This window comes from Acomys minous (assembly GCF_964271855.1).
Source record: "Acomys minous genome assembly, chromosome: 20".
Classification (NCBI taxonomy): Eukaryota; Metazoa; Chordata; class Mammalia; order Rodentia; family Muridae; genus Acomys; species Acomys minous.
This window is the reverse complement of record NC_140502.1, coordinates 15,366,817-15,389,690: the sequence shown is the minus strand read 5'-3', so window position 1 is coordinate 15,389,690 and position 22,874 is coordinate 15,366,817. Positions and strand designations below refer to the sequence as shown.

General features: G+C 41.6%; 2 protein-coding genes across 2 annotated transcripts; one reads left to right on the top strand and one right to left on the bottom strand.

Moving 5' to 3' along the window:
* Nucleotides 1–6,716: 6,716 nt before the first annotated feature.
* LOC311591093 (testis-specific protein TSX-like) lies at nucleotides 6,717–7,664 on the bottom strand (the record flags this gene model as incomplete). Its single annotated transcript, XM_084770461.1, has 2 exons — nucleotides 6,717–7,145; nucleotides 7,620–7,664. The coding sequence occupies 2 exons, from the start codon at nucleotides 7,662–7,664 to the stop codon at nucleotides 6,741–6,743; spliced, it is 450 nt and encodes a 149-aa protein (XP_084626587.1). The 3' UTR covers nucleotides 6,717–6,740.
* Nucleotides 7,665–10,395: 2,731 nt separating this feature from the next.
* On the top strand, nucleotides 10,396–22,552 carry BSPH1 (binder of sperm protein homolog 1; the record flags this gene model as incomplete). The annotated part of the gene is made up of 3 exons (XM_084770512.1): nucleotides 10,396–10,468; nucleotides 21,461–21,610; nucleotides 22,410–22,552. The coding sequence occupies 3 exons, from the start codon at nucleotides 10,396–10,398 to the stop codon at nucleotides 22,550–22,552; spliced, it is 366 nt and encodes a 121-aa protein (XP_084626638.1).
* Between the last annotated feature and the right edge of the window lie 322 nt (nucleotides 22,553–22,874).

Genomic DNA, 22,874 nt, shown 5'->3' with positions numbered 1-22,874 from the left:
TAAAGCTAAACAGATTTTTTTTTTAAGTAAAAGGATTATAAGAAAAGATAAAATGTAAATTAGAGCCAGAGTAGAGGATGTTACTTTATTTTGGTTATTACAACTGGTGGAGACTTAGATAGTTCTGGCTCTAGCATCTGCCACATCCCTTTATCTCAGGATATACAGGCAACTTTTCTAGAGTGAAGAGTCACTGGAAACTCAATTTCAAATAGGAGCAAGGTCATGAAATCCTAAGAAAGATCTGAGTCCCTGAGAATAACAGATGTGAAACAGAATATCTTGTTCTCTGCCTACCAGTAAATGCTTTCCCACCAAGTATGTACCATGATGGGTTAAATGAACTCGAATATTGAACAAGATTGTTGTAACAGTCAGTCCTCTACTAGTACAGATGGGCAATATGAAGCCCACCTTTAAGATGTTTGATACGATTGCCTCATCCTTTGTTCTGGACCAAGAACAAAGAAGAGATTTCCAGTTTTGAACTTCACTAGTGGCTTGATGTGGTTGTGGCTTCTTAAGTAACATGGCATCTCCCACCTGTGTCTCTCAGAGACGTTGTGAAGTTTAGGTAAGTTTAAATCTGGAAACTACTTAAACTATATATGGAACATGGGTGCTGCTTAACAAACATTAGCTGCCATTTTCATGATCACTACTGTCATATTGTCATTACCACCATCATCAGTACTATCATCATCACCATCAACTAAGTATTTCCTTAACCATGGGGTGCACCAAGTACATGGTTGATTCTAGAGAGTCAAAGGGCAGATGGCCCCTATGCAGGGAAATAAGGTTATCCTTCAGAGCTGTTAGTAAGAAGCCAAACATAATGAATACTATTAGCCATCTGCGAAGCAACCCAGCAGATGGCCTAATCTTCTTAACTGGGTTTCAATCCTCCATAATCCAGACCCTACTGACCTGTGTGTTCTCACTCTCTGATGAATGTCTGTTTGACCTTACCCTTTGGTTTCTCTTTTATTTTCCATTTTTCTCATGTCCTTTACCTCTACCCTAAATGTCATTCCTCTTTTACTATCTGTAGTTTCTGTTCTTTACCTATGACAACCTTCTCTTCACCTGCATCAATAGTCTTCACTATGCCTATGTTATCCTGCAGATATCTGAAAGAAATCTACAAGTAGAACATTATGATAGGCAGATTTGGGCCTCTCAAACTAAGGGGTCCCGCTCAAACTAAGGCACCAGCCAAGGACAATACAGGCGGTAAACTTTAAACCCCTACCCAGATCTAGCCAATGGTCAGAACATTCTCCACACTTGAGTGGAGAGTGGGGTATGACTTTCTCACGAACTCTGGTGCCTCACATGACCATGTCCCCTGGATGGGGAGGCCTGGTGGCACTCAGAGGAAGGACTGCGGGTTACCGAGAAGAGACTTGATACCCTATGAGCATATACAGGGGAGGTAATCCCCCTCAGAAACAGTCATAGGGGAGGGGAATAAGGGGAAAATGGGAGGGAGGGAAGAATGGGAGGACACAAGGGATGGGATAACCATTGAGATGTAACAAGAATAAATTAATAATAAAAAAAACCAAACCAAACCAAACCAAATCAAACCAAAAACAAAACAAAAAAAAGAACTCCTTAGTCTGAAAGTATTATTCCTTGATCTGCAGTCCAGTGACTGTGAGCTCTTTTAGTGGAAGTGCTAGATTTGACTTATGGCTGCATTCCCTGTTCATAATTAATAACCTCAAGCATAAGGTTACTTAACAACCATGCACTGAACAAACAACTGTACAGTAAATTTGTTCAGAGGAGACATGGGGACTTTCAAGTTTTCTCACACGAATGTAGGTGTCCTTTGGGAGGTCTGACCGAAATGATACTGGGATCCCATAACTCCTGTGGGGCCAAGTGGGAGAAGAGTGAGGATTTAATATATAAACTTAAGAAAGGCGAGATGCTTTAGATCTAAACCATAGGAACAAGAAAAAAAATTATTTGTTTAACATGCTATTTTGGAATTTATCTTCTATAACAACAATCCAAATCCCAATCCTTAGGGAGTAAGAAAACTAGTACTGGATTGGGTATGTAGCAAGGCGTGGCAGGACCAGCATCATACTCAGCTGCACGCAAAGATCCCAGGTATACTGCAGCCTTAGTGGTGGGTTTACATCTTCATACACCACGCGTATCTTCTGGACCAGTTAACAGAGTCACTTGAGGATTGGTACTTACTGCTCCTTTAAAATTTTTTTCCATTAACTTATTTATTTAATCACTTTACAGGCTGACAACAGCATCTTCCCTCATCTCCTCCTAGTCCAACCCTCCCATTCTCCTACCACAACGCCTTTTCTCCTCATGAAGGGGGAGCCCTCCCCAACCCACCCCTGAAATCAAGTCTCATCACGACTAATCACATCCTCTTCCTCTTAGGCCCCACAAGGCATCCATGTTAGGGGCATGTGATCCAAAAGTAGGCAACAGAGTCCATGTCAGAGATAGGCCCCACCCAAATTGCTAGGGAACCCTCATGAAGCCCCAGCTTCCGCTCAGCTACATATATGTAGGGGACCTAGGGCCAGTGCATGCCTGCTCTTCGGTTGGCGGTTCGGTTTCTGTGAGCACCCATGGGCCTAGGTTGGTTGACTCTGTTGGTATTCTTATGAAATTCTTGTCCCCTCTCTGTTCCTCTATCATTCCCCTAACTCTTAAACAAGACTTCCCAAGGTCTGGGTAAGGTTTGTCTGTGGATGTCAACATCTGTTTCCATTGGCTGCTGGGTGGAAACTCTCAGAGGGCAGTTATGTTGGCTCCTGTCCACAAGCCTAGCAGAGTATCATTAGTAGTGTCAGGGGTTGGCTTTCTCCCGTGGAGTGGGCCTGAATTTGGGCCAGTCCTTGTTTGGAACCTCCATCAATCTCTGCTCCATCTTTATCCTTGCACACATCTTGTTGGGAGGGTAAATTTTGGGTCCAAAGGTTTTGTGGGTGGGCTGGTGTCCTCCTTCCACTGGAAGTCCTGCCTGGCTATAGGAGGTGACCACTTCAGTCTCCATATTCCTTTATGCCAGGAGTCTCAGCTGGAGTCACCCCATATATTCTCAGGACCTAATCCCGTTTTAGGACTCAGCTTGTCCAAGATATGCACCACCTATCAGTTTCCCTTCTCTCTCTCTCAGCCCTCTCATCTCCCACCTCAAATCTTCCCATACCTGATCCCCACCCTCTTTCCCATCACCACCACCTGTACCACCAAGTTCTCTCCATTCTTCTACTTCCAATGTTTATTTTATTCCATATTCTGAGATTCAAGCGTGACCCTTTGGGCTCTCCTTCTTTTTATAAAAATATTTATTTATTTATTTACTTATTTATTTATTCAGATTACATCTCAGTTGTTATTCCATCGCTAGTATCTTCCCATTCCTCCCTCCCTCCCACTTTCACCTTATTCCCCTTCCGTAGATCTATGACCGAGCAGGACCTCCTCCCCCACTATATGGTCATAGGCTATCAAATCTCATCTTGGTAGCCTGCTTATTCTTTCTCTGAGTGCTACCAGGCCTCCCCACCAAGGGGGAGTGGTCAAATATGGAGCACCAGAGTTCATGTCAGAGTCAGTCCCCACTCTCCACTCAACTGTGGATAATGTCCTGTCCATTGGGTAGATCAGAGTAGGGGCTCGATGTTTATTGCTTGTGTTGTCCTTGGTTAGTGCAGCAGTTTGAGCAGAACTCCCCTGGGCCCAGATCTACCTGTCATGGTGTTCTTCTTATAGGTTTCTAGAGCCCTCTGGATCCTTCTATTTCCCCATTCTCCTATATTTCTCTTACCTAGAGTCCCAGTGTGATGTCCTCACATCTATCCCAATCCCTTGGTAAGTGAAGACTTTCATGGGACATGTCTTTTGGGTTAATGTCCAATTATAAGTGAGTATATACCATGTGAGTCTTTCTGCTTCTGGGTTAACTCACTCATCATGATCATTTCTAGTTCCATCCATTTGTCCAGAAAATTCGGGATTTCCTTGTTTTTAATAGCTGAGTAGTATTCTATGGTGTAAATGTACCACAGTTTCTTTATCCATTCTTCAACTGAGGGACATTTAGGCTGTTTCCAGGTTCTGGCTATTATGAATAAGGCTTCTATGAACATGGTTGAGCATATGTCCCTGTTGTGTGGTGGAGCATCTTCTGGGTATATTCCAAGGAGCAGAATAGCAGGGTCTTGAGGAAGCCCTATTCCCAGTTTTCAGAGAAAGTGCCAGATAGATTTTCAAAGTGGTTCTATTAGTTTGCAGTCCCATCAGCAATGAAGGAATGTTCCTTTTTCTCCACATCCTCGCCAGCGTGTGGTGTCACTTGAGTTTTTGATCTTAGCCATTCTGATAGGTGTAAGATGGAATCTCAAAGTCATTTTGTTTTGCATTTCTCTGATGACTAAAGATGTTGAGCATTTCTTTAAGTGTTTCTCAGCCATTCGATATTCCTCTGTTGAGAATTCTCTGTTTAGTTCCAAGCCCCATTTCTCAATTGGGTTATTTGGTTTGGTGGTGTTTAATTTCTTGAGTTCTTTATATATTTTGGATATTAGCCCTTTGTCTTGGGTTAGTGAAGATCATTTCCCAGTTTGTAGGTTGTCGCTTTGTTCTGTTGACAGTGTCTCCTGCCTTACAGAAGCTTCTCAGCTGCATGAGGTCCCATTTATTAATTCTTGACCTTAAGGCCTGGACTGTCGGTGTTCTGTTCAGGAAGTTGTCTCCTGTGCCAATGTGTTCCAGACTCTCCCCCACTTTTTCTTCTAACCAATTTAGTGTCTCTGGTTTTATGTTGAGGTCTTTAATTCACTTGGACTTGAGTTTTGTGCATGGTGACAAATATGGGTCTAATTGCGTTTTTCTACATGTAGACATCCAGTTAGACCAGCACCCTTTGTTGAAGATGCTATCCTTTTTTCATTGAATAGATTTAGCTTCTTTGTCAAAAATCAAGTGACCATATGTCTGTAGATTCATTTCTGGGTTTTCAATTTGATTCCATTGATCAACCAGCTTATTGCTGTGCCAATACCATGCTGTTTTAATTACTGTTACTCTATAGTACAGCTTGAGATCAGGTATGGAGATTCCTCTGGAGGATCCTTTATTGTATAGGATTGTTTTATCTATTCTGGGTTACATCTAATTGAATTGTTGATTTAGGAGGTTGATAGAAATCTCCAAAAAACCCAGGGTGTTGCCAAAATAATAGACTGCATTCTGCAAACTGACAGCAAAGCCCCATTGCTGAGTATATCATCCACATAATTCACTGGAAATGGAGAGGTTGAGTTAGTGACTACATAAAACCTTCAGCCCTATTTTCTTGGGTCTTTGGTATGGAAAGGTACTCCATAGCCTACAAAAAGAGAAATATAAACACCAACTTACCCACAAAACCTTTGATCTACAATCTGTACTGTGTTTCAAATATGCTAGTACAATGGTGGCACAAAACTTGTGAAAGCAACCAACCAATGTTTAATTTGGCTTAAAGCCCACTCCTGGAGATAGAAACTATACAGGACACTGCTTGAGTAACCAAGAACCAGAGATGAGATAGCCTAGAAATCTAGGCTACAACAAAATAGTACTCATCTAAAAAAAAGTAACAATAAAATACCCACAAATGCTTTATTCAGTCATCATAGGAGAAACTTCCTCCTGTAGCAGATAGGAACAAATAAAAAGACACACAGACAGACATTGAACACACACACACCACTTACAGAGAGGCGGGGAATGAGAGAGAGTGAGAGAGAGAGAGAGAGAGAGAGAGAGAGAGAGAGAGAGAGAGAGAGACAGAGAGAGAGAGACAGAGAGAGAGAGAGAGACAGAGAGAGAGAAGAGACACAGAGAGAGAGAGACAGAGACAGAGACAGAGAGACAGAGAGACAGAGACAGAGAAAGAGAGAGAGACACAGAGAGAGAGATAGAGAGAGAGAGACAGAGAGAGAGACAGAGAGACAGAGAGAGACAGAGAGAGACAGAGAGAGACAGAGAGACAGAGACAGAGACAGAGAGACAGAGACAGAGACAGAAAAAGAGGAGATGGAGAGAGAGAGACTTTGGAGCACATAGCTCTAAATTAGGATGCTCGTAGAGGAATTTTAACCCAGAAACATGGCTGCTATGATCAAATATAAAGGCCTCTAGGGCTTTTTGATCCAACCGGAATGCAGACACATCCTTAGCACATACCTTTAATCTCAAGTTAACTTGTAGAAAGAGGCAATCATGTTTGAAAGTGATGTCAAATTGAGGGGCAGACAAAGCAACAAATCAGAGATAGATTTGACAGAATGAGTCAGATATAGGATATGCCCAACTCTCATGAGAGCAGACATAAAAGAGAGGTGACTTAAGAGAGCAGGAGCAAGAGAGCAGGAGCAAGAGAGAGAAAGCAGGGGCGGGGGGGGGGGAGAGGCAGTTTTTACCAAGACAGTCTTATAGAAACAGGATGAAGTAAGAGCAATCTACACACATATGAAGACAGAATGAGCCAAAGATGAGGTGCCAGAAGATTAGAACAGATTTCTAGAATTAATTTGAGGCCAAGCAGAGCAATTCATTGAGAAACTGAGAGAAGCCAGATTGAATTGGTCAGCTAGGAAAGGAGTTTGATCCAGAACAGCTGAGTTAAACCGACCAGCCAGATCTCAGAAAGAGCTAAAAAAAAAAAAAAAAGGTGATGGTACCATGCTTTTGATCCTTGTTTAATCAGTTGGGTTCGTGGCATTATCTGGTTCAGCGATTTCCCGGTCTCGGTCAGCTTGCGAGGAGTTCAGATTAGTGAGCATCTCCATATACATGGCAGGGTTGGTCTTTATGTTGCCAATGATAACCTTCACATTATCTTCAGTGTCGCTGTCACTGTTGCTGGAATCATCATCATCATCATCATCATCATCATCATCATCATCATCATCATCATCATCTTTATTATATCCAGTTTGGCAAGTCTCGCTATCATCAGTGCTGTTGACTTTGTCCTCTTGAAGAATATCTTGCAGGTGAAGAAACTCAGGGTGACCCAGAGGTTCTTTCTCCTGCTCATCGGTCTTATCATCCAGTGTTGAGGAAGACTTAGGCGTGATTCCCAGAACTTTGAAAAGCCAACCCTGCCATGCATAAGTGAAGTTGTAATGAAAACAAACAAACCAAACCTGACTTTCAAAAACAATGGCATCATCTCTACCCACTAACCTGAAAGCAAACCTACACTAAACTGCTGGAACACATGGAAAATACTTAATTTGAGACCAGATGTAAAGTGGGGAAGCTCTTTTGAGTCTTTAAGTGTTTTAAGAATAGGAAATCCTTGTTCAACATGAAAAGTCACCCTCAAACCATCTAACCCCATCAACATGTCACAGTGAGCTAACTAGGGGAATTTATTGTCCATTGTCAAATAAAATGTTTTTGTGGTGAAAAAAAAAAAGGTAAGCTTATTCAGCAGAAAGTGTCAGAGTCTGGAAACAGTCTAGCACTAGGTTAGACTGTAGAGTCTAGAAGCTTCTAGGACTAGGCTTAGGTTAGCAGATGAAGGCAGTAAACCCCAGAGACAACAAAATTTTTAAGCAAATAAAAGTTACTTTTACAGATGTCTCCATCAATCCATTTTCCCCAGGGACTTTCATGGAGGAGGTAGGAAGAGTGTAAGAGTCAGATGGGATGGAGAACACTAGGAGAACAGGGCTTTCTAAATCAACTGAGCAAAACTCATATGAACTCAGAGAGATTTATGCAGCACACACAAGGCTGATATGGGTCTTCACAAGGTCTTTTGCTTTCAGTTTAGTATTTTTTTTTAGAGAGTGTGAACAAGTATGCTCCTGGTTCTGGTGCCTTCTCCTGGGGGTTCTTTTCCTTTTCTTGGTTTGTTTTGTCTAACTTTGACGTGATGGTTTATGTTTTATCTTATCTTATATTTTGTTATATTTTGTTATCTATTAAAAACTGTTCATTGCTAATGATAGGAGAGGTGGGGAAGAACTGGGAGGAGTAGAAGGAGGAAAAAAACTCTAATTAGGGTATATTGTAAATATTTTCCAAAATAAAAGTCTTCAGAGCCGGGTGTGGTGGCAAATGCCTATAGTCCCAGCACTCAGGGAGGCAGGGGCAGGTGGATCTTTATGAGTTTGAGGCCTGACTGATATACAAAGCAAATCCAGGACAAGGCTACACAGAGAAACCCTGTCTCAAAAAAGTCTGCAGAGATCATTTTCAGAAGTGAAAAATAAACATATGCTTTGTTACTACTTTTAGACATAAAAGCATTATATTAAAAAAAGCTTTCAGAACTTTGCTCACGAATAAAATACATTTTTGAGGTGATAGATTTCATGTTTAATTTGCTATCACCATCTACATTGTAAGATGTACATCTCATTAAAGGATGCAATAATTATTTCTCAGTAAAAATGGCTACTAAATCTAAACCTGGTGGCATATGCCTAAAATCCCAGCACTATGGAGCAGGAGGATGAGGAGTTCAAGGTTTCTTTCAGCTACATCAAGAATTTGAAGTTAGCCTGGACTACAAGAGATCCTGTCTAAAAGTCTCAACTTAACCAACCAACCAAATAGCTAACCAATTTTTTTTTTTTTACAAAAAAAAAAAAACCTGTAAAAGGATAGATTCTCAGACTGTAGCCTTGACTTTCTGGGATTTGTGCTTTTGCAGAATTCTTCATCTTTCATTCAAAGAACAGCTGAATTCATCGCAGATAGGAATGCAGAGAAGAATCTTCTGGGACTCTTTACTGAGTCATGACGTCACAGGAACAGGAGACTGCCATCATTCTGGCTAGAAAGCCAACAATGTTCCCTACAAGACAACTATCTGGACTCCACCCACTGCTGCTTTCAGTGAGTCCGTCTCCAGCACAGGTATCAGAATACCCTCTACAGATTTCCTCTGGACTGGCAGGTGATGGCATTTCCTGGGTCCTGGCGGCCCTAGTGCCCTAAGAGGTACAAGACAGATGGTACAAGACAGGATATGTAGAGTTTCCAGGAGGAAAGGGTTAAATAGCCTTGTTGGAAAATGTTCCTATTTCATTTGGATGTAAACAAATTTTAGTAAATGCTTTGTGCAGTATAAATAAAACGCTATTCAGGGAGCTAGCCAGATCCTCATCTACCAACCCAATAGGTTTCCAAAGGGTCCTGGGAAACAAGGAGCTTTCTTGCATCTCTATAACGTATTACTCAACTCTGGCTTATGAAGATGGATTGAGGTATCCTTACACACATGGCTTTCCACGTCACCTATATAATGATCTTCATGGGAACACCTTGAATTTCTGTGTCTTACTTTGTTTATACTTAGTGCCACTAATGTGAAGTGTCTCTTTTCATGTGTGTACTCAGTTGCTGCTTTATAGTCTGAAGAAAGAGGAAGACGATGCAAGAAACAAAGCGGAGGGAGAGACAGAGAAACAGAGTGATCAGTAGAGGAAGGCCAAGAAGAGGAGTGAAGAGAAGAAGGAGGAGGAGAGGTGGAGGAGGGGGAAGAGAGAATAGAGGGCAATCAAAGGGATTAGGGGAGGAAGATGGTAGAAGACAAAATGATTTGGAGTTAGAGATGGAATGAATGGGGCAGATGAAGAGTAAGGGAGGGAGATGAATGAGGGAAAGAGAGAAAGGAGAGAGACAGAGATAAGAAGCCAAATGGGCATTTTCTTTTTTTAAATTAATTTATTCATATTATATCTCAATTGGTAGCCCATCCCTTGTATCTTCCCATTTCTCCCTCCCTTCTGCTTTCCCCCTCCCTCTCCCCTATGACTGTGACTGAGGGGGACCTCCTCCCCCTGTATACGCTCACAGGGTATCGAGTCTCTTCTTGGTGACCTGTTATCCTTCCTCTGAGTGCCACCGGGCCTCCCCATCAAGGGGACGTGGTCAGAAATGGGGCCCCAGAGTTTGTATGAAAGTCAGACCTCACTCACCACTCAACGGTGGAGGATGTCCTGTCCATCGGCTAGAACTGGGTAGGGGTTTGAAGTTTACTGCCTATGTTTTCCTTGGCTGGTGCCATAGTTTGAGCAGGAAGGACCTCAGGACCCAGATCTGCCCATCATAATATTCTTCTTGTAGGTTTCCAGGACCCTCTGGATCCTTCTATTTCCCCATTCTCCCATGCTTCTCTCACCTAAAGTCCAAATGGGCATTTTCAAAAGAAAAAAAAAGATAAGAAAAAGTTGCAGGCTGAGTCAGGCTGTGGAAAGAAAGAAGAGTGGGAAGAGGTGGGGGGAGGGGGGAGGTGACAGGACAAGGAGGAGACAGTGGCTGCGACTGAATCCCTGGGTCTGCAAGATCTTGAGAGTGAACTCGTTTTACGAACCGTTTCCTGGCAGGAGCAACATGGCCCAGCCTGTGGGATTTCTATTGGTTTCCATCTGCCTGTTTCACGGCCTTTTCAGTCTTCAAGAGGAAGGTGAGGGGGTGAAGTGAGTGTGGCTGGGAGTGGAGTTTTTGATGATGTATCCTTGCACATCAGTGACATAGGTAACAAATTCTGCGATGTTTTGTAGGGGAGAGGGCCACCCTGACTTTGTGTGTCCTAATTAATGAAAAGGGGAGTTCTCTATCTTCCAGGTATTTTTTTTTTAAGTGTAGAAAACAGGATCTGCCAAAAGGCTCAAAACTATGAAGATAAAACCATCAGGGGGGAAAGGACGGGAATATGAATTAGGGTATTCTACCGCCAGAAGTCACGTCATTGAACAAGTCGTCTTTTCACTTTGATATGTTTTAAATTCCTACAGAAGGAGAAAATGGGACTCACTTTTGTAAAACTCAAAACATGTGGTTTTCAGTTGCCGTGTGGGTCCTGGGAACTGAACTGAAGTCCTCTGCAACAGCAGCAAGGGCCCTTAACCGCTGAACCGTCTCTTCAGGTGTCACCTCAGTTTTGTTTTCACCATGTTTTTGAGCGTCTCATTGCAGTGCCTATGTGCTAGGAAGAGGATAATGCGTGAGAGCTTTGTCTCTCCTTCTGTTATGTGAATGCTAGGAATCTAACGCTCTGGTCCTCAGATTTGGCTTGGTGGCAAGGACTTATACCCGCCAAGTGCCTACGGGGCTTTTGTTTGGGGCACTGAAGTGTGTACTTGTGATGTTAACTGTAGTCAGTGTGAGCCTGCAATGACTATGCTGCTTCAATAGCCACACTGAAGATGGGAGAACGTGATCAGAAGTTAGAGGCACTCTGCTTTCAGGGAAATCAGATAACGAAAACCATCAGATTTTAGCATATTTGGCAGTGATAGCACGGTAAGCTTTCAGGTGGAAAAAAAACTTAAGCATCAAAAGTTATTTTCAGTCAATGATTGAACAGACAAGTGGGAAGGCAGAAGAGACAGGCCTTGAGTGGTACATGCTGAAACCATTTATGATCATGGCCTGGAGAAACAGAAGGGATTCGGTTAGCAACACTTCACAGAGGGCTGGCTTGAGTGATCTCCTGCCAGGGTTGAAATTATTACTATTTTGGGAATAAAATAGATAACCAAAATCTGGCAAAAGGTAACCTCTCTTGCTTTCTATTTCCGTTTAGACACTTTTTATTCTTAAGAGATGGCTCAGTGGGGGGCTGGAGAGATGGCTCAGTTGTTAAGAGCACCATCTGCTCTTCCAGAGGTCCTGAGTTCAATTCCCAGCAACCACATGGTGGATCACAACCATCTATAATGTGATCTGATGCCCTATACTGTATACATAATAAATAATTAAAAAGAATTTATATATATAATATGTATACATAAGGAGAAATATGTATATATATAATATACATAAGGAGAATATGATTATACATATCCTTATTTTCCTCTTCAATTTACCTCAACATGTCCTATTCCCAACCTTTTATTCTTCAACCTACTATTTTGGTTTTGATTCTTTTTGGTATTTCACTTTGTGCTCATTTCCCAGTCCTTCCATGCCCACCCCCCACCCTTGTGGTCTCCCCCACAATGGAAAAATAAAAACAAACAAACAAACAAACAAGCTTTTGACATCCGTATTGCCCCATGTGGCAGCATGGTCCACGGACATCCATATGGCTTTTGGTGGTAACATGGGTCATGGATCCAGATATCCCCATGGCCTTAGGTGGCAGTGCAGGCCACTCTCATTAGCCTAGTCCTCACTGCTGTTGCATATGGTCATGTCTCCAGATCTGCCTCTTTCCGCAGTGCATGTACCACTCCATTTTTCTATCTTTCTAATTTTTCCATCAACTGTTTGTTCATAGCAGTGGTGCCAATCGCCTATCCCACAAAGGCAGAGAAGTCTGGGTGTCTTCTGCTACCTGCAGCCCCCAAACTTAAAAAAAAATAATCTATTAAGTCTAGATAATGACAACTATGTGTGCATGGTGTAGGCTACCTACACGTAGGAGCCATGGAAACCTACCAGTAGCCACAACTCAGAAAAGATTGATGCCTTCTCCCAGAAGTTTTGACTGCCAGTAGCTCCCCGGTGAGGCATGGGTCTACAGAGATCACCCCCTCAGTCTCCCACATCTATGCTGGAACTTCGCTTCTATGGACCACATGCAAGATAACCACAGCTTCTGTGAGTTCACGAGTGTGATTGCCAAGCTACGTCGTGGCCAGAGGCCATCACTGCACAACACTTCCCTCCACATGTTGACTCTTACATTTTTTTTTTCTGCTTTCTCTTCTGCCAGCGTTCCCTGCGGCCCAGTGAGAAGGGCTTGATATAGATGTCCCATTTAGGGCTGAGCGTTCAATATCCTATGCTTTCTTGTTTCAAACCTCTCATTACATACATTTTGATGTTAGTCACAGGGAACACCCTTAAAATTACTCTTTTTGAAAGGTATTTCTAATTTTTAATTTCTGTAACTTTGGACTGCCTGATAGTGGAGCTGGTTGGTAGGTCACAAGTGGACATGGTGTTGCATTTTTTTTTGGTGTGTGTGTTGTTTGGTCTGTTTTATGTACTTGTTGGAGAGGGTTTGTTTTGATTTCCTCTTCTCCTGATCCTAATGGGATGTTATTCTTTCGTGTCTTTTTGTTTTGTTTTGTTTTGTTTTGTTTTTGTTTGTTTGTTTGGTTTTTCGAAACGGGGTCTCTCTGTGTAACAGTCTGGGCTATCCTGGACTCGCTTTTGTAGACCAGGCTGGCCTCGAACTCACAGCGATCCTCCTGCCTCTGACTCCCAAGTGCTGGAATTAAAGGTGTGCGCCACCACACCCGGCTTTTTTGTGTCTCTTGCTAGAGGAATATCTACATATAATTCATCTAGAGGGCTGATGAAACACAGAGTTGATTATTGACTGGATTGCTGAAGTCATCCTGTGTTGGCTAGGTGCCAACTTGGCCAAGGGTGAGGCCGGATACTCAGAACAGAGGTGACTAGGTGAAGTCAAAACCTCAATTACTGCTCGGGTTCTATGAATCTGCCGGAGATAGGAAACTAACTTCAGATCCAGTCAAGTCTGTCTAGTAGCTGGGACCTGTAGTTAGAGCCACAGGCTCAGAAAAAACTTCTGGGATCATAGCTATATAGAGTCAAGTTTCTACAAGGACAATTGGAACTTTAGAAATGGGAGGGCAACTTGCACAGTGACTTGAGAGACCAAAGCTCCATTAAAAAAAATCATCTCTCATACATTACATTTAAGCTGCAGGTTCCCCTCCCTACACTCCCCTTAGTTCCCCAGCACCCTCCTCTCCCCCAGATCCACTCCTCCTCATTTCTCTTCAGGCAAAAAGCACGTATCCCAAGGATATCAGCTGGATGTGGCACAGCAAGACAAAATAAGACGAGACACAAACCTTCATATCAAGGCTGGGTGAGGCAACCCAGTAGGAAGAAAAGGGTCTTAAGAGCAGGCAAAAGAGTCAGAGATGCCCTCACTCCCACTGTTAGTAGTCCCACAGAACACCAAGCTGACAACCATAACATATATGCGAAGGACCTAGCACAGACTCATGCAGACTTCACGATTGTCACTTCGTCTCTGTGCAAAGCTGTACTCTTTTTGGGAACCCTGGGTGCTGGGTCCAGCCCTGCACTGACCTCAGAGTCCACTGGACTAGAGTCTCAGTCATACGGGGTACTTTCTTGTCCTGTAGAAACCATGATTTTCAGAATACAAATTTTCACAATTGAGTTTAGTGAGATATTTCTGTTTCTTCAATTTAAAATATTAAATTTAGCGAAACAAAGTATTTGTCCCAAGCTGTGTCTTTCAGAGTACTATCCACCAACCATGTATGAGTTTGTTTTTGGAAGCAGTTTTTAGAACTTGTAAAAATGTTAACGAAAATTTTGTAAAATGTGTTAATGAACATTTTATACTTATAAAAGATAAAATATGATGTTATGTATGTATACAAGGCAAAGTAAGTTCCTTTAAAAAACAGTTAAGGGCTTTTTATGGCTTAAGATTGTGTGGGGGGCCTGTGCATGCCATCACAGCTGCTTTGAGTTCAAGTGTTAAACTGTCTGTCTCTGTGTGGAAAACACTGTTTCCTTATATTTACCCACTGTGTCTGGCTCTGACAATATTTCTTCTTTCTCATTCACACTGATCCCTGAACCTGAGGAGGATGGATGTCCCATTTAAGGCTGACCATCCTCCAGGGTCTGTTCTCTGCTCTTCCACCACTTGTGGGTTGTGGGTGTCTGCTAATTGCCATCTGCTACAAAAGAAACTTTTCTCGTGAGTGTTGAGTGCTGCATTTATCTATTAGTGAAATGATAAGTTATTAGGAAAGGTGAGGTATGCAAGAAGCCCTACCCCTAGCTGAGGAGCTATTGTTAATTGACAGCTGCGGAGAGAGGAAGAGTTACATCTCTTTAACGTTGTGGACTCAGGTAGGTCAATCACACTGCAGTGGGTGGCCGTATACCCCATAATATTTAGAGCACAAATTTGAGTGAGTATGGAATGGGGTGTGGATCTGGGAGGACCTACTGGAGTGAGCATAATCAAAATACAATGCGTGAAATTCCCAAATAATTAACACATATATTAAAAAATTAACACGAATAATGATTTTTTTATTCATACTACTGCTAGTAAATTTTATAAAAATTATTGGAATCTGGCAGTCTTTGTATAAGATTCCTTGGTTGGTGGGCAGAGTTTTCTAAGGCAGGGATTTCCAAAGTAAGAAATGGTAGTATTTCAAGTCCTGAGCTTAGGTAGTTCAGTTATCAGTGGGCTTTTCTTTTCAGGGATTAGTTAGTTCCCCTGGCCAGAGATTGGTGGGGGTTTAATCTGGACTTTTCAATTCAAATTAGCATAATATGGGATGAATCCTATTGACAGGCTGGAGATGACCTTTGTATGACAGTTACAGAGGTCTGGGGAGGAGCTGGGCTGCTGGAACTTTCTTAGGCAGGGGTCAGGTCCCTTTTCCTGCCTTGAGAGGTTACAAAGTTTACAAAGAGGGTCCACAGCAGGGAAGGCTTTCCCTGTAGCATGAAGAGCTGGCAGAAACAGGCGAGGAGGTGCTGCCATTGTGGACAGCTCCTGGTGGCTGCGGTATGCATTCTGAGGCAGGAAGGTGTCCGCTTCCATAACGGCAGTAGGCTGAGGCAGGAAAGATCACCATGGATACCTTACACTGAGGAGCTGCCAGGGGCTGACATTTTTGTCTCCTCCTGCTCCACAGTCCCAGGGTGGGAAGGACAGGTTGATAGCCCTGAGGTGGAAAGGAGGGCTGGCAGTGTACCAATTAGAGCTTTAGCTGTGCTATGTGGACAGTTCTTGGTTGGGGGCAGTGGGATGCTTTGATCACTGTGGCAGCAACAAAAGGGCTATACGCAGGCCACTGCCAAGAACACTGTGTACCATCCCAGGGAGACCAGGGTTTTATGCAATGACCTCAGTGTTCTGTTTTTTATGTTCTTGCAACATCCACAGATTGAGACTGGCATGTCACACATAACACAATTATCTTCATTTGTATCTATTTTGGGGGAAAACGACAGAATTTTATCTTTGGAGCTATGGACTTTTTGTCATGTATCCTCTTCCTATAATTTATTCATCAATTTTTATATTAGAATTACCCTTCCGTTCTTGAGTTATAAGTCTATATAAAATAATAGACTGCTAGTAAATTTTATAAAAATTATTAGAAGCCGGCAGTCTTTGTATAAGATTACTTGGTTAGGGGACAGAGTTTTCTAGGACAGGGATTTCCAAAGTAAGAAATGATGGCATTTCAAGTCCTGAGCTTAGGTAGTTCAGTTACCGGTGGGCTTTTCTTTTCAGGGATTAGTTAGCTCATCTTGAGCATGAATGTAGCCTTTTATATGTGTTGTTGACCATGTTGGGAAGTGTCAGGTACTTGCATTAAGGATTGTCATATCTTAGTATGGTAGTAAAGTATTGGCTTATAATTTCTGTTTAATTTAAAAAAGATAGATGGATTATAAATACATTTCCTGGATAATTAATGTTAAGAGACAATCAGACATTGGTAAGAGAGGGAGTGCTCTCTTACACTGAAGCACTTTGAGATTAAGTCATTTAGCAACGTACAGGATTAGTAGAGAGCCTGCCAAGAGTTCTCCTGATGAGAGGCTGGAAGCATGCATGGCCAAGTGCTTGCCAAGCGAGCACAAGGCCTGGGGTTTACTCCCCAGCAATGAAAAAGATGTAGGATTTCTATAAAGTAAATAATTTTAGGAGCATAAAGCTAGATCTGAAAGCAGAACATGTGACCCGACCTGCGGGGTTCGACTAAAACTCGGGAGGGAGGTCACCTATTGAGAATGCAAGACACAAAGAAGGAGAGCAAGTCTGATTGATCAAACTCTCAAACTTTATTAGTCAGGCAGTGGTATTTATAAGTCAGAAGGCAGGGAAGCATATTGCTATAGCAACCCAGCTGCAGACTTTTCTCAAAACACAGGGAATTCCAGGCAGGGTCATAATGTCCTGCCACACAGGGTATCTGGCTCCCTCTTTGTCTAGTCTAACTGCTAAACCATAACAGGGTTGCTCCATCTCTATCTGTCTTTAGTCTAAGTGCCGACACACAACAGAGTCAGCTAGTTTCTGGTGAAAGGCAAGCTCCAGGAAAAACAGAGACTTAAAGGTGCAGGCTCTGACAAAATGGCTGACCATTGGCCATATGGCCTATTGTCCCCAACAAACATATATGATATCTGTGGTGGTTTGAATAGGTATGGCTCCCATAGACTCACGTGTTTGAATGCTTGGCCCATAGGGTGTGGCAATATTAGGAGGTGCAGCCTTTTTCTCAGAGGAAGTGTGTCACTGTGAGGGTGGACTTTGAGGTCTCCTATGCTCAAGCTAAACCCAGTGTGGTAGAGTTTCCTGATGCTGCACATGGATCAAAATGTAGAACTCTCAGCTCCTCCAGCGTCATGTCTGCCTACATGCTGCCGTGCTTCCTGCCTTGATGGAAATGGACTAAATCTTTGATTCTGTAAGCCAGCCCCAATTAAATGTTTTCCTTTATAAGAGTTGTGTGGTCATGGTGTCTCTTCAAGCAATGAGAAACACTAAGATAATAACCTTGATACAATTTAATGCCAATGTTGCTTTTCCTCAGACTAACCATCTATCTGTTAACATCATTTTCTAGAAGTATCTGTTTTAAAGTCTAAGATTAAAATGGACTTTACTAAAATTTTGTTTTTCAGATTTTATGATTAGATATCCAGAGGTAGAAGGTAAGTTGGTCAGAAATTTTTATTATTATTAATAAATATTCTTTCTCTTTAACTTTTTCTTTATTTTAATTTCATGCACATGGATGTTTTGCCTGTCTGTATGTCTGCTCACCCTACATGTGCCAAGTGCCAGTGGAGGTCAGGAGAATGAATCAAATCCCCTGCAACTGAGATTTCAAATGGTTGTGAGCTGCCATGTGAGTGTTGGCAACTGAACCTAGGTCTTTTGGAAGAGCATCCAGTCTCAACCACTGAGGCATTTTTCCAGTCCCTGTGTGTTCTCTTCTGATTCTATGGAAATGGGAACATTAGTTATTTTCTTCTACTAAAAAAATTCTTTTTCTTTTTTTTTTCACCAAACATTGCACATGTCCCTTGTAAACAGATAACACAGTGGAATATTCCACCATGAATTCTTACCAGCACTAAAAATTTATACTTTTAAACTTCTTTTGCCATTCTAATGGGAAATGCTATGTAGAAAATATGCCATATAGAAAATCGACCAATAATCATTTGGGATATTGTAAACAAAACAGCACTGCAGTAGGAAACTACCTTGTTTTATAATCACTTGTTTAACCACAGTATAGACCGTTTCAGTTAAAAAAAAACATGGCATTAGGGTATCAAGTCTCTTCTTGATAACCTGCTGTCCTTCCTCTGAGTGCCCCCAGGTCTCCCCCTCCAGGGGACGTGGTCAAATATGAGGCACCAGAGTATGTGAGAAAGTCATACCCCACTCTCCACTCAACTGTGCAGAATGTTCTGTCCATTGGCTAGATCTGGGTAGGGGTTTAAAGTTTACCGCCTGTATTGTCCTTGGCTGGTGCCTTAGTTTGAGCAGGACCCCTGGGTCCAAATCTGCCTATCATAATGTTCTACTTGTAGGTTTCTAGGACCCTCTGGATGCTTCTACTTTGAGCATATACAGGAGGAGGAAATTCCCCTCAGGAACAGTCATGGGGGGAGGGGAATAAGGGGAAAATGGGAGGGAGGGAAGAATGGGAGGATACAAGGGATGGGATAACCATTAAGATGTAACAAGAATGAATTAATAAAAAATTAAAAAAAACATGGCATTGATCGAGGCAGAGTCAAAGAAGTAATATATTCTGAGGTTGTCGTGGTTTGAATAACAATGGCCTCAGGGGCTCACAAGGAGCGGAGCTATTAGGAGTTGTGTCTTTGTTGGAGCAGGTGTGTCACTAGAGGGTGGGCTTTGAGGACTCAGAAGCTCAAGGCAGCTCACTTTCTGCTGCCTGCCAACCCAGATGTAGACCTCTCAGCTCCTCCGGCACTGTTCTGCCTGCATGCTGTCGTTCTCTCTGCCATGACAACAATGGGATAAACATCTGAAACTCTAATCCAGCTCCCACTCAATGTTTTCCTTCATACGATTTGCCATGGTCATGGTGTCTCTTCACGGCAATAGAAACCCTAACAAAGACACAGGGCTTGCCCATTTTTTTTTTGTCGTCACAATCACATTCACAGTTCTAATAGTGTCTTTGATGTCTGAGGTCAGGTGTTTTGAGGAAGAACTCACCTTTATAAAGAGTTATTTTTAGTTTTTAGTTGTGTATGTGTCTGTGTCTGTATCTGGGTGTGTCTATGTGAGTGCAGATGTGTGTAGAGGCTGTATGTATAGGGTACCTGCATAGATCCTGAGTTATTGGCAATTATTAGTTACCATGCTGGGGTCCTGGGTACTAATATGGGTCCTTTGCCATAGTAGTGTATTCTCCTAACCACTGAGCTATTTCTCCAACCCTGAAAGAACTCAAGAATTTAAAAATAGAACAATTTGAAAAATACAGATCTAATACATTTAGAGGAAAGGAAATTGTGATATAATTATATTTTAGTAAAAATGTGTTATATTATAATATTTTATATTTATTATTCAACAGTTTTACACAGGTGAACTATATATACATATATGTGTATATTTTGAACATATACATTTATTTTATTACACATGAATAAAACAAACTACATATAGCAGGAAGAACCATGAGACAATCCTGAGTTATATAAATGTTACATTCATAGTCATTTGGCTATTTGTATTTGTTAAACTTGAAGTAAACATCTTTCCTATCTTGTTGGGTCTAAATTTCTGAATGAAATTCAATGTCTATCATATCTCATCTCTATTAACTTAAATAATTTATCTTGATCTAAAAAGATATTATCCCCTAACCAACTAAACTTTATTGTAAAACTAAACTATCTGGTCTTTGACCCCTCTCAGAGACTTGAAAAGTAATAAAACTTAAATGCCTGAGTGAACTGGTAGTGCAGGTTAGCAGCTTAGAAAATGAAAAAATGACTGAGACAGTTAACTGCCTGAACAATCACCCAACACTCTCTATAAAATTGGAGCATCATCTTTGGGCCTTCTAGCCCAATATGTCCACCAGACTTATTCGCGAGGCAGGAAATATTAAGAACCTACTTACCCTGTCTTCACAGAGTTTGGCCATCAACTCTGCCTGCATATAAGCTTGCCAATTTTGGGGCAGAATTATGTCTGTGGCAGAAATGAGGACATTTTGTCCAGTGGCTTATTTGCCACATTTGAAGCCAATTCCATAAGGAGGCTCTTTGATGCTCATCATCTTCTTTGAGGTCAGCTGGGTGTTGCCAGGAGTTAACTTGTCTTGTTGTCAAAGAATCTTTAGAATAGTAAAAACATCTTTAAATGCCATTATTTTGTGGGTCTCTGAGACCTTTGAAGGCCTTATTTAGCTATTTTACTTTTATATATCTATAGAATTATATCTATCTGTTAGACTTAGCATATATATTCTTGTGATAAAATTAGACTAGTATTTGACATGGCCATGATTTGCATCAATATATAAAATTCTATACCAATGACTTAGAAATAACCTCCTTTGTGAGTAACAATTAAGGCCTTGAGTTAAGGAATAGGTTCAATCATCTACCTTTTGTTCTATCCTCCCTCTATATTTCTATATCCCCTTTTTTTCTCTTCAGCTCCTATCTCCTTACCTATGGATGAATGATAAAGGAAAAGAGAGACATCCCTGAGTTCAGCTTACTTTTATTTCTGTATAAGACCAATAATAACTTATAACCACCTCCTGATGAAAATAAGCATTTATAGACCAAGAAAGCAAACAGAAACCTACCTGACCCCCCCCCCCCCGAGCTAATGGGATGTCATTCTTTTAAGGCTTCTTCAGGCTGATTTGGGATGAATAATACCTTAGAAGGGGCCCCAAAAATGGAGAAAATGGTTAATCAATCCAGGGATTGTATTTATGAACCAGTTTCTAAATAAAACAATATATTTTGATCATACCCATCTGTAACACCCCGTCCCACTCCTCATATTTCTGACACACCTCTCCATTTTTCATGTCCTCTTCATTTTTGTTTTTTTGGTAACTCATTTAGCCCAATTAGTGATGGCTGTTGGGATGTTGACTGGTCTTGTTGGCTTGATCTTAGGCAGGTGGCCACAGTTCCTGAGAGTTCATGAGTTCATGAGAGCAATGACCATGTCACGTCTGGAAGACAGCATCTCACAGCTTTTCTTTTCATCTTCCTGACATTACATTCTTTTCACCCCTTTCATGAGATATTCCCCAAGGGGTGTGTGTGTGTGTGTGTGTGTGTGTGTGTGTGTTGATATAGATGCCTGAGTTAGGGCAGGGATTTACTTTTTTAGGAAACACTACTAAAACACCCAAGGACAGATAAAAAGATTTTTGTTTTCTTTTAGATGGTGAATGTGCCTTTCCTTTCTCATATAGAAATAAGCTATTCTATGACTGTGTCGACTTCAATGCAAAACACAAATGGTGTTCTTTGAACAAGACTTTTCAAGGTTACTGGAAGTACTGTTCTCTGTCAGGTAAGTGTCTTGACTCTAAATTTCACAGAGGGAAGGGTCATCCCTTGTCTTGGAAACCATTTGGTGTGATAGACAAAAACTCATAATCTGGAGCAGAGTCTGTTGTGGTGACAAGACACACACACAACCTCTTTGTTGTTGTTGCGTGTGAGTGCATATGCTGTATGTGTGGGTGTGTACTTGTGAATGTATGAAGGCCAGAGGTCAATGCCATGTATCTCTGTGTGTTATTCTACCTCTTTTATTTTTTTTTTATTTTTTTGAGAGAAAGGTCTCTCATTAAGCCTGGAGTTTCCTAATTTGTGAGATTACCTGGCCAGAAATCCCAGGGGATCCTGTTGCTTTTACCTCTCCAGGCTTGAGATTAAAGGCATGTAATACTTTGCCTGCCTTTTTATTGGGTTCTTCCTTGCATACTGAGGACTTTAGATGGCAAGTTGTCTTCCAAGTCCCTGTGATGAATCATCTCTGACAGCATCAAAGTCACATATAATCTAATACATCTGTAGTAGAAGAATTTTGAATCCACCATCTTGATAAGAAAAAAAACCTAGTAGATTATCAAAGCAGTACAAAATCATCAAGGTAGTACCAATTTTATTTTCTTAAGCTCTTGGTGGACTAGGGAAGAGCAGATTTTACAGGAGACAGAGAGAGAGAGAGAGAGAGAGAGAGAGAGAGAGAGAGAGAGAGAGAGAGAGAGAGAGAGAGAGAATATGTGGTGTGTGTGTGTGTGTGTGTGTGTGTACATGTGTGCTGCAAAAAGAATGAATTTCTCTTCCTACTGACTCCTTTGCAGACTATGCTCCATGTGCCTTTCCCTTCTGGTACAGACGCTTGATCTACTGGGATTGCACAGAAGATGGAGATGGGTTTGGAAAAAAGTGGTGTTCACTAACCCCAAATTACAACAAAGACAAAGTTTGGAAATACTGTATATAAAAGTGAGATTTCCTGAAGAAGGTTTGATGATGGTGCACATGATGAGGATGAGGATGAGGATGAGGATGAGGATGAGGATGAAGAGAATTGATGGAGGGGGAGGAGAAGGAAGAAAAATACTGATTCTTGGAAAAGCTGTACCTCCTTTCTTTTGGCCAGGAGAAGAAACAATTTAATCTTCACTGCAAGTTTTCATTTAAAATTAAAGATTCTTTTTCTGGATGCAAGTTGAGGATGCTTTGACTATAAGATGACTTATGTTGACTATAAGATGACTTATGGTTTATGGGCCTTTTTTTTGGAAACAGGGTTTCTCTGTGTA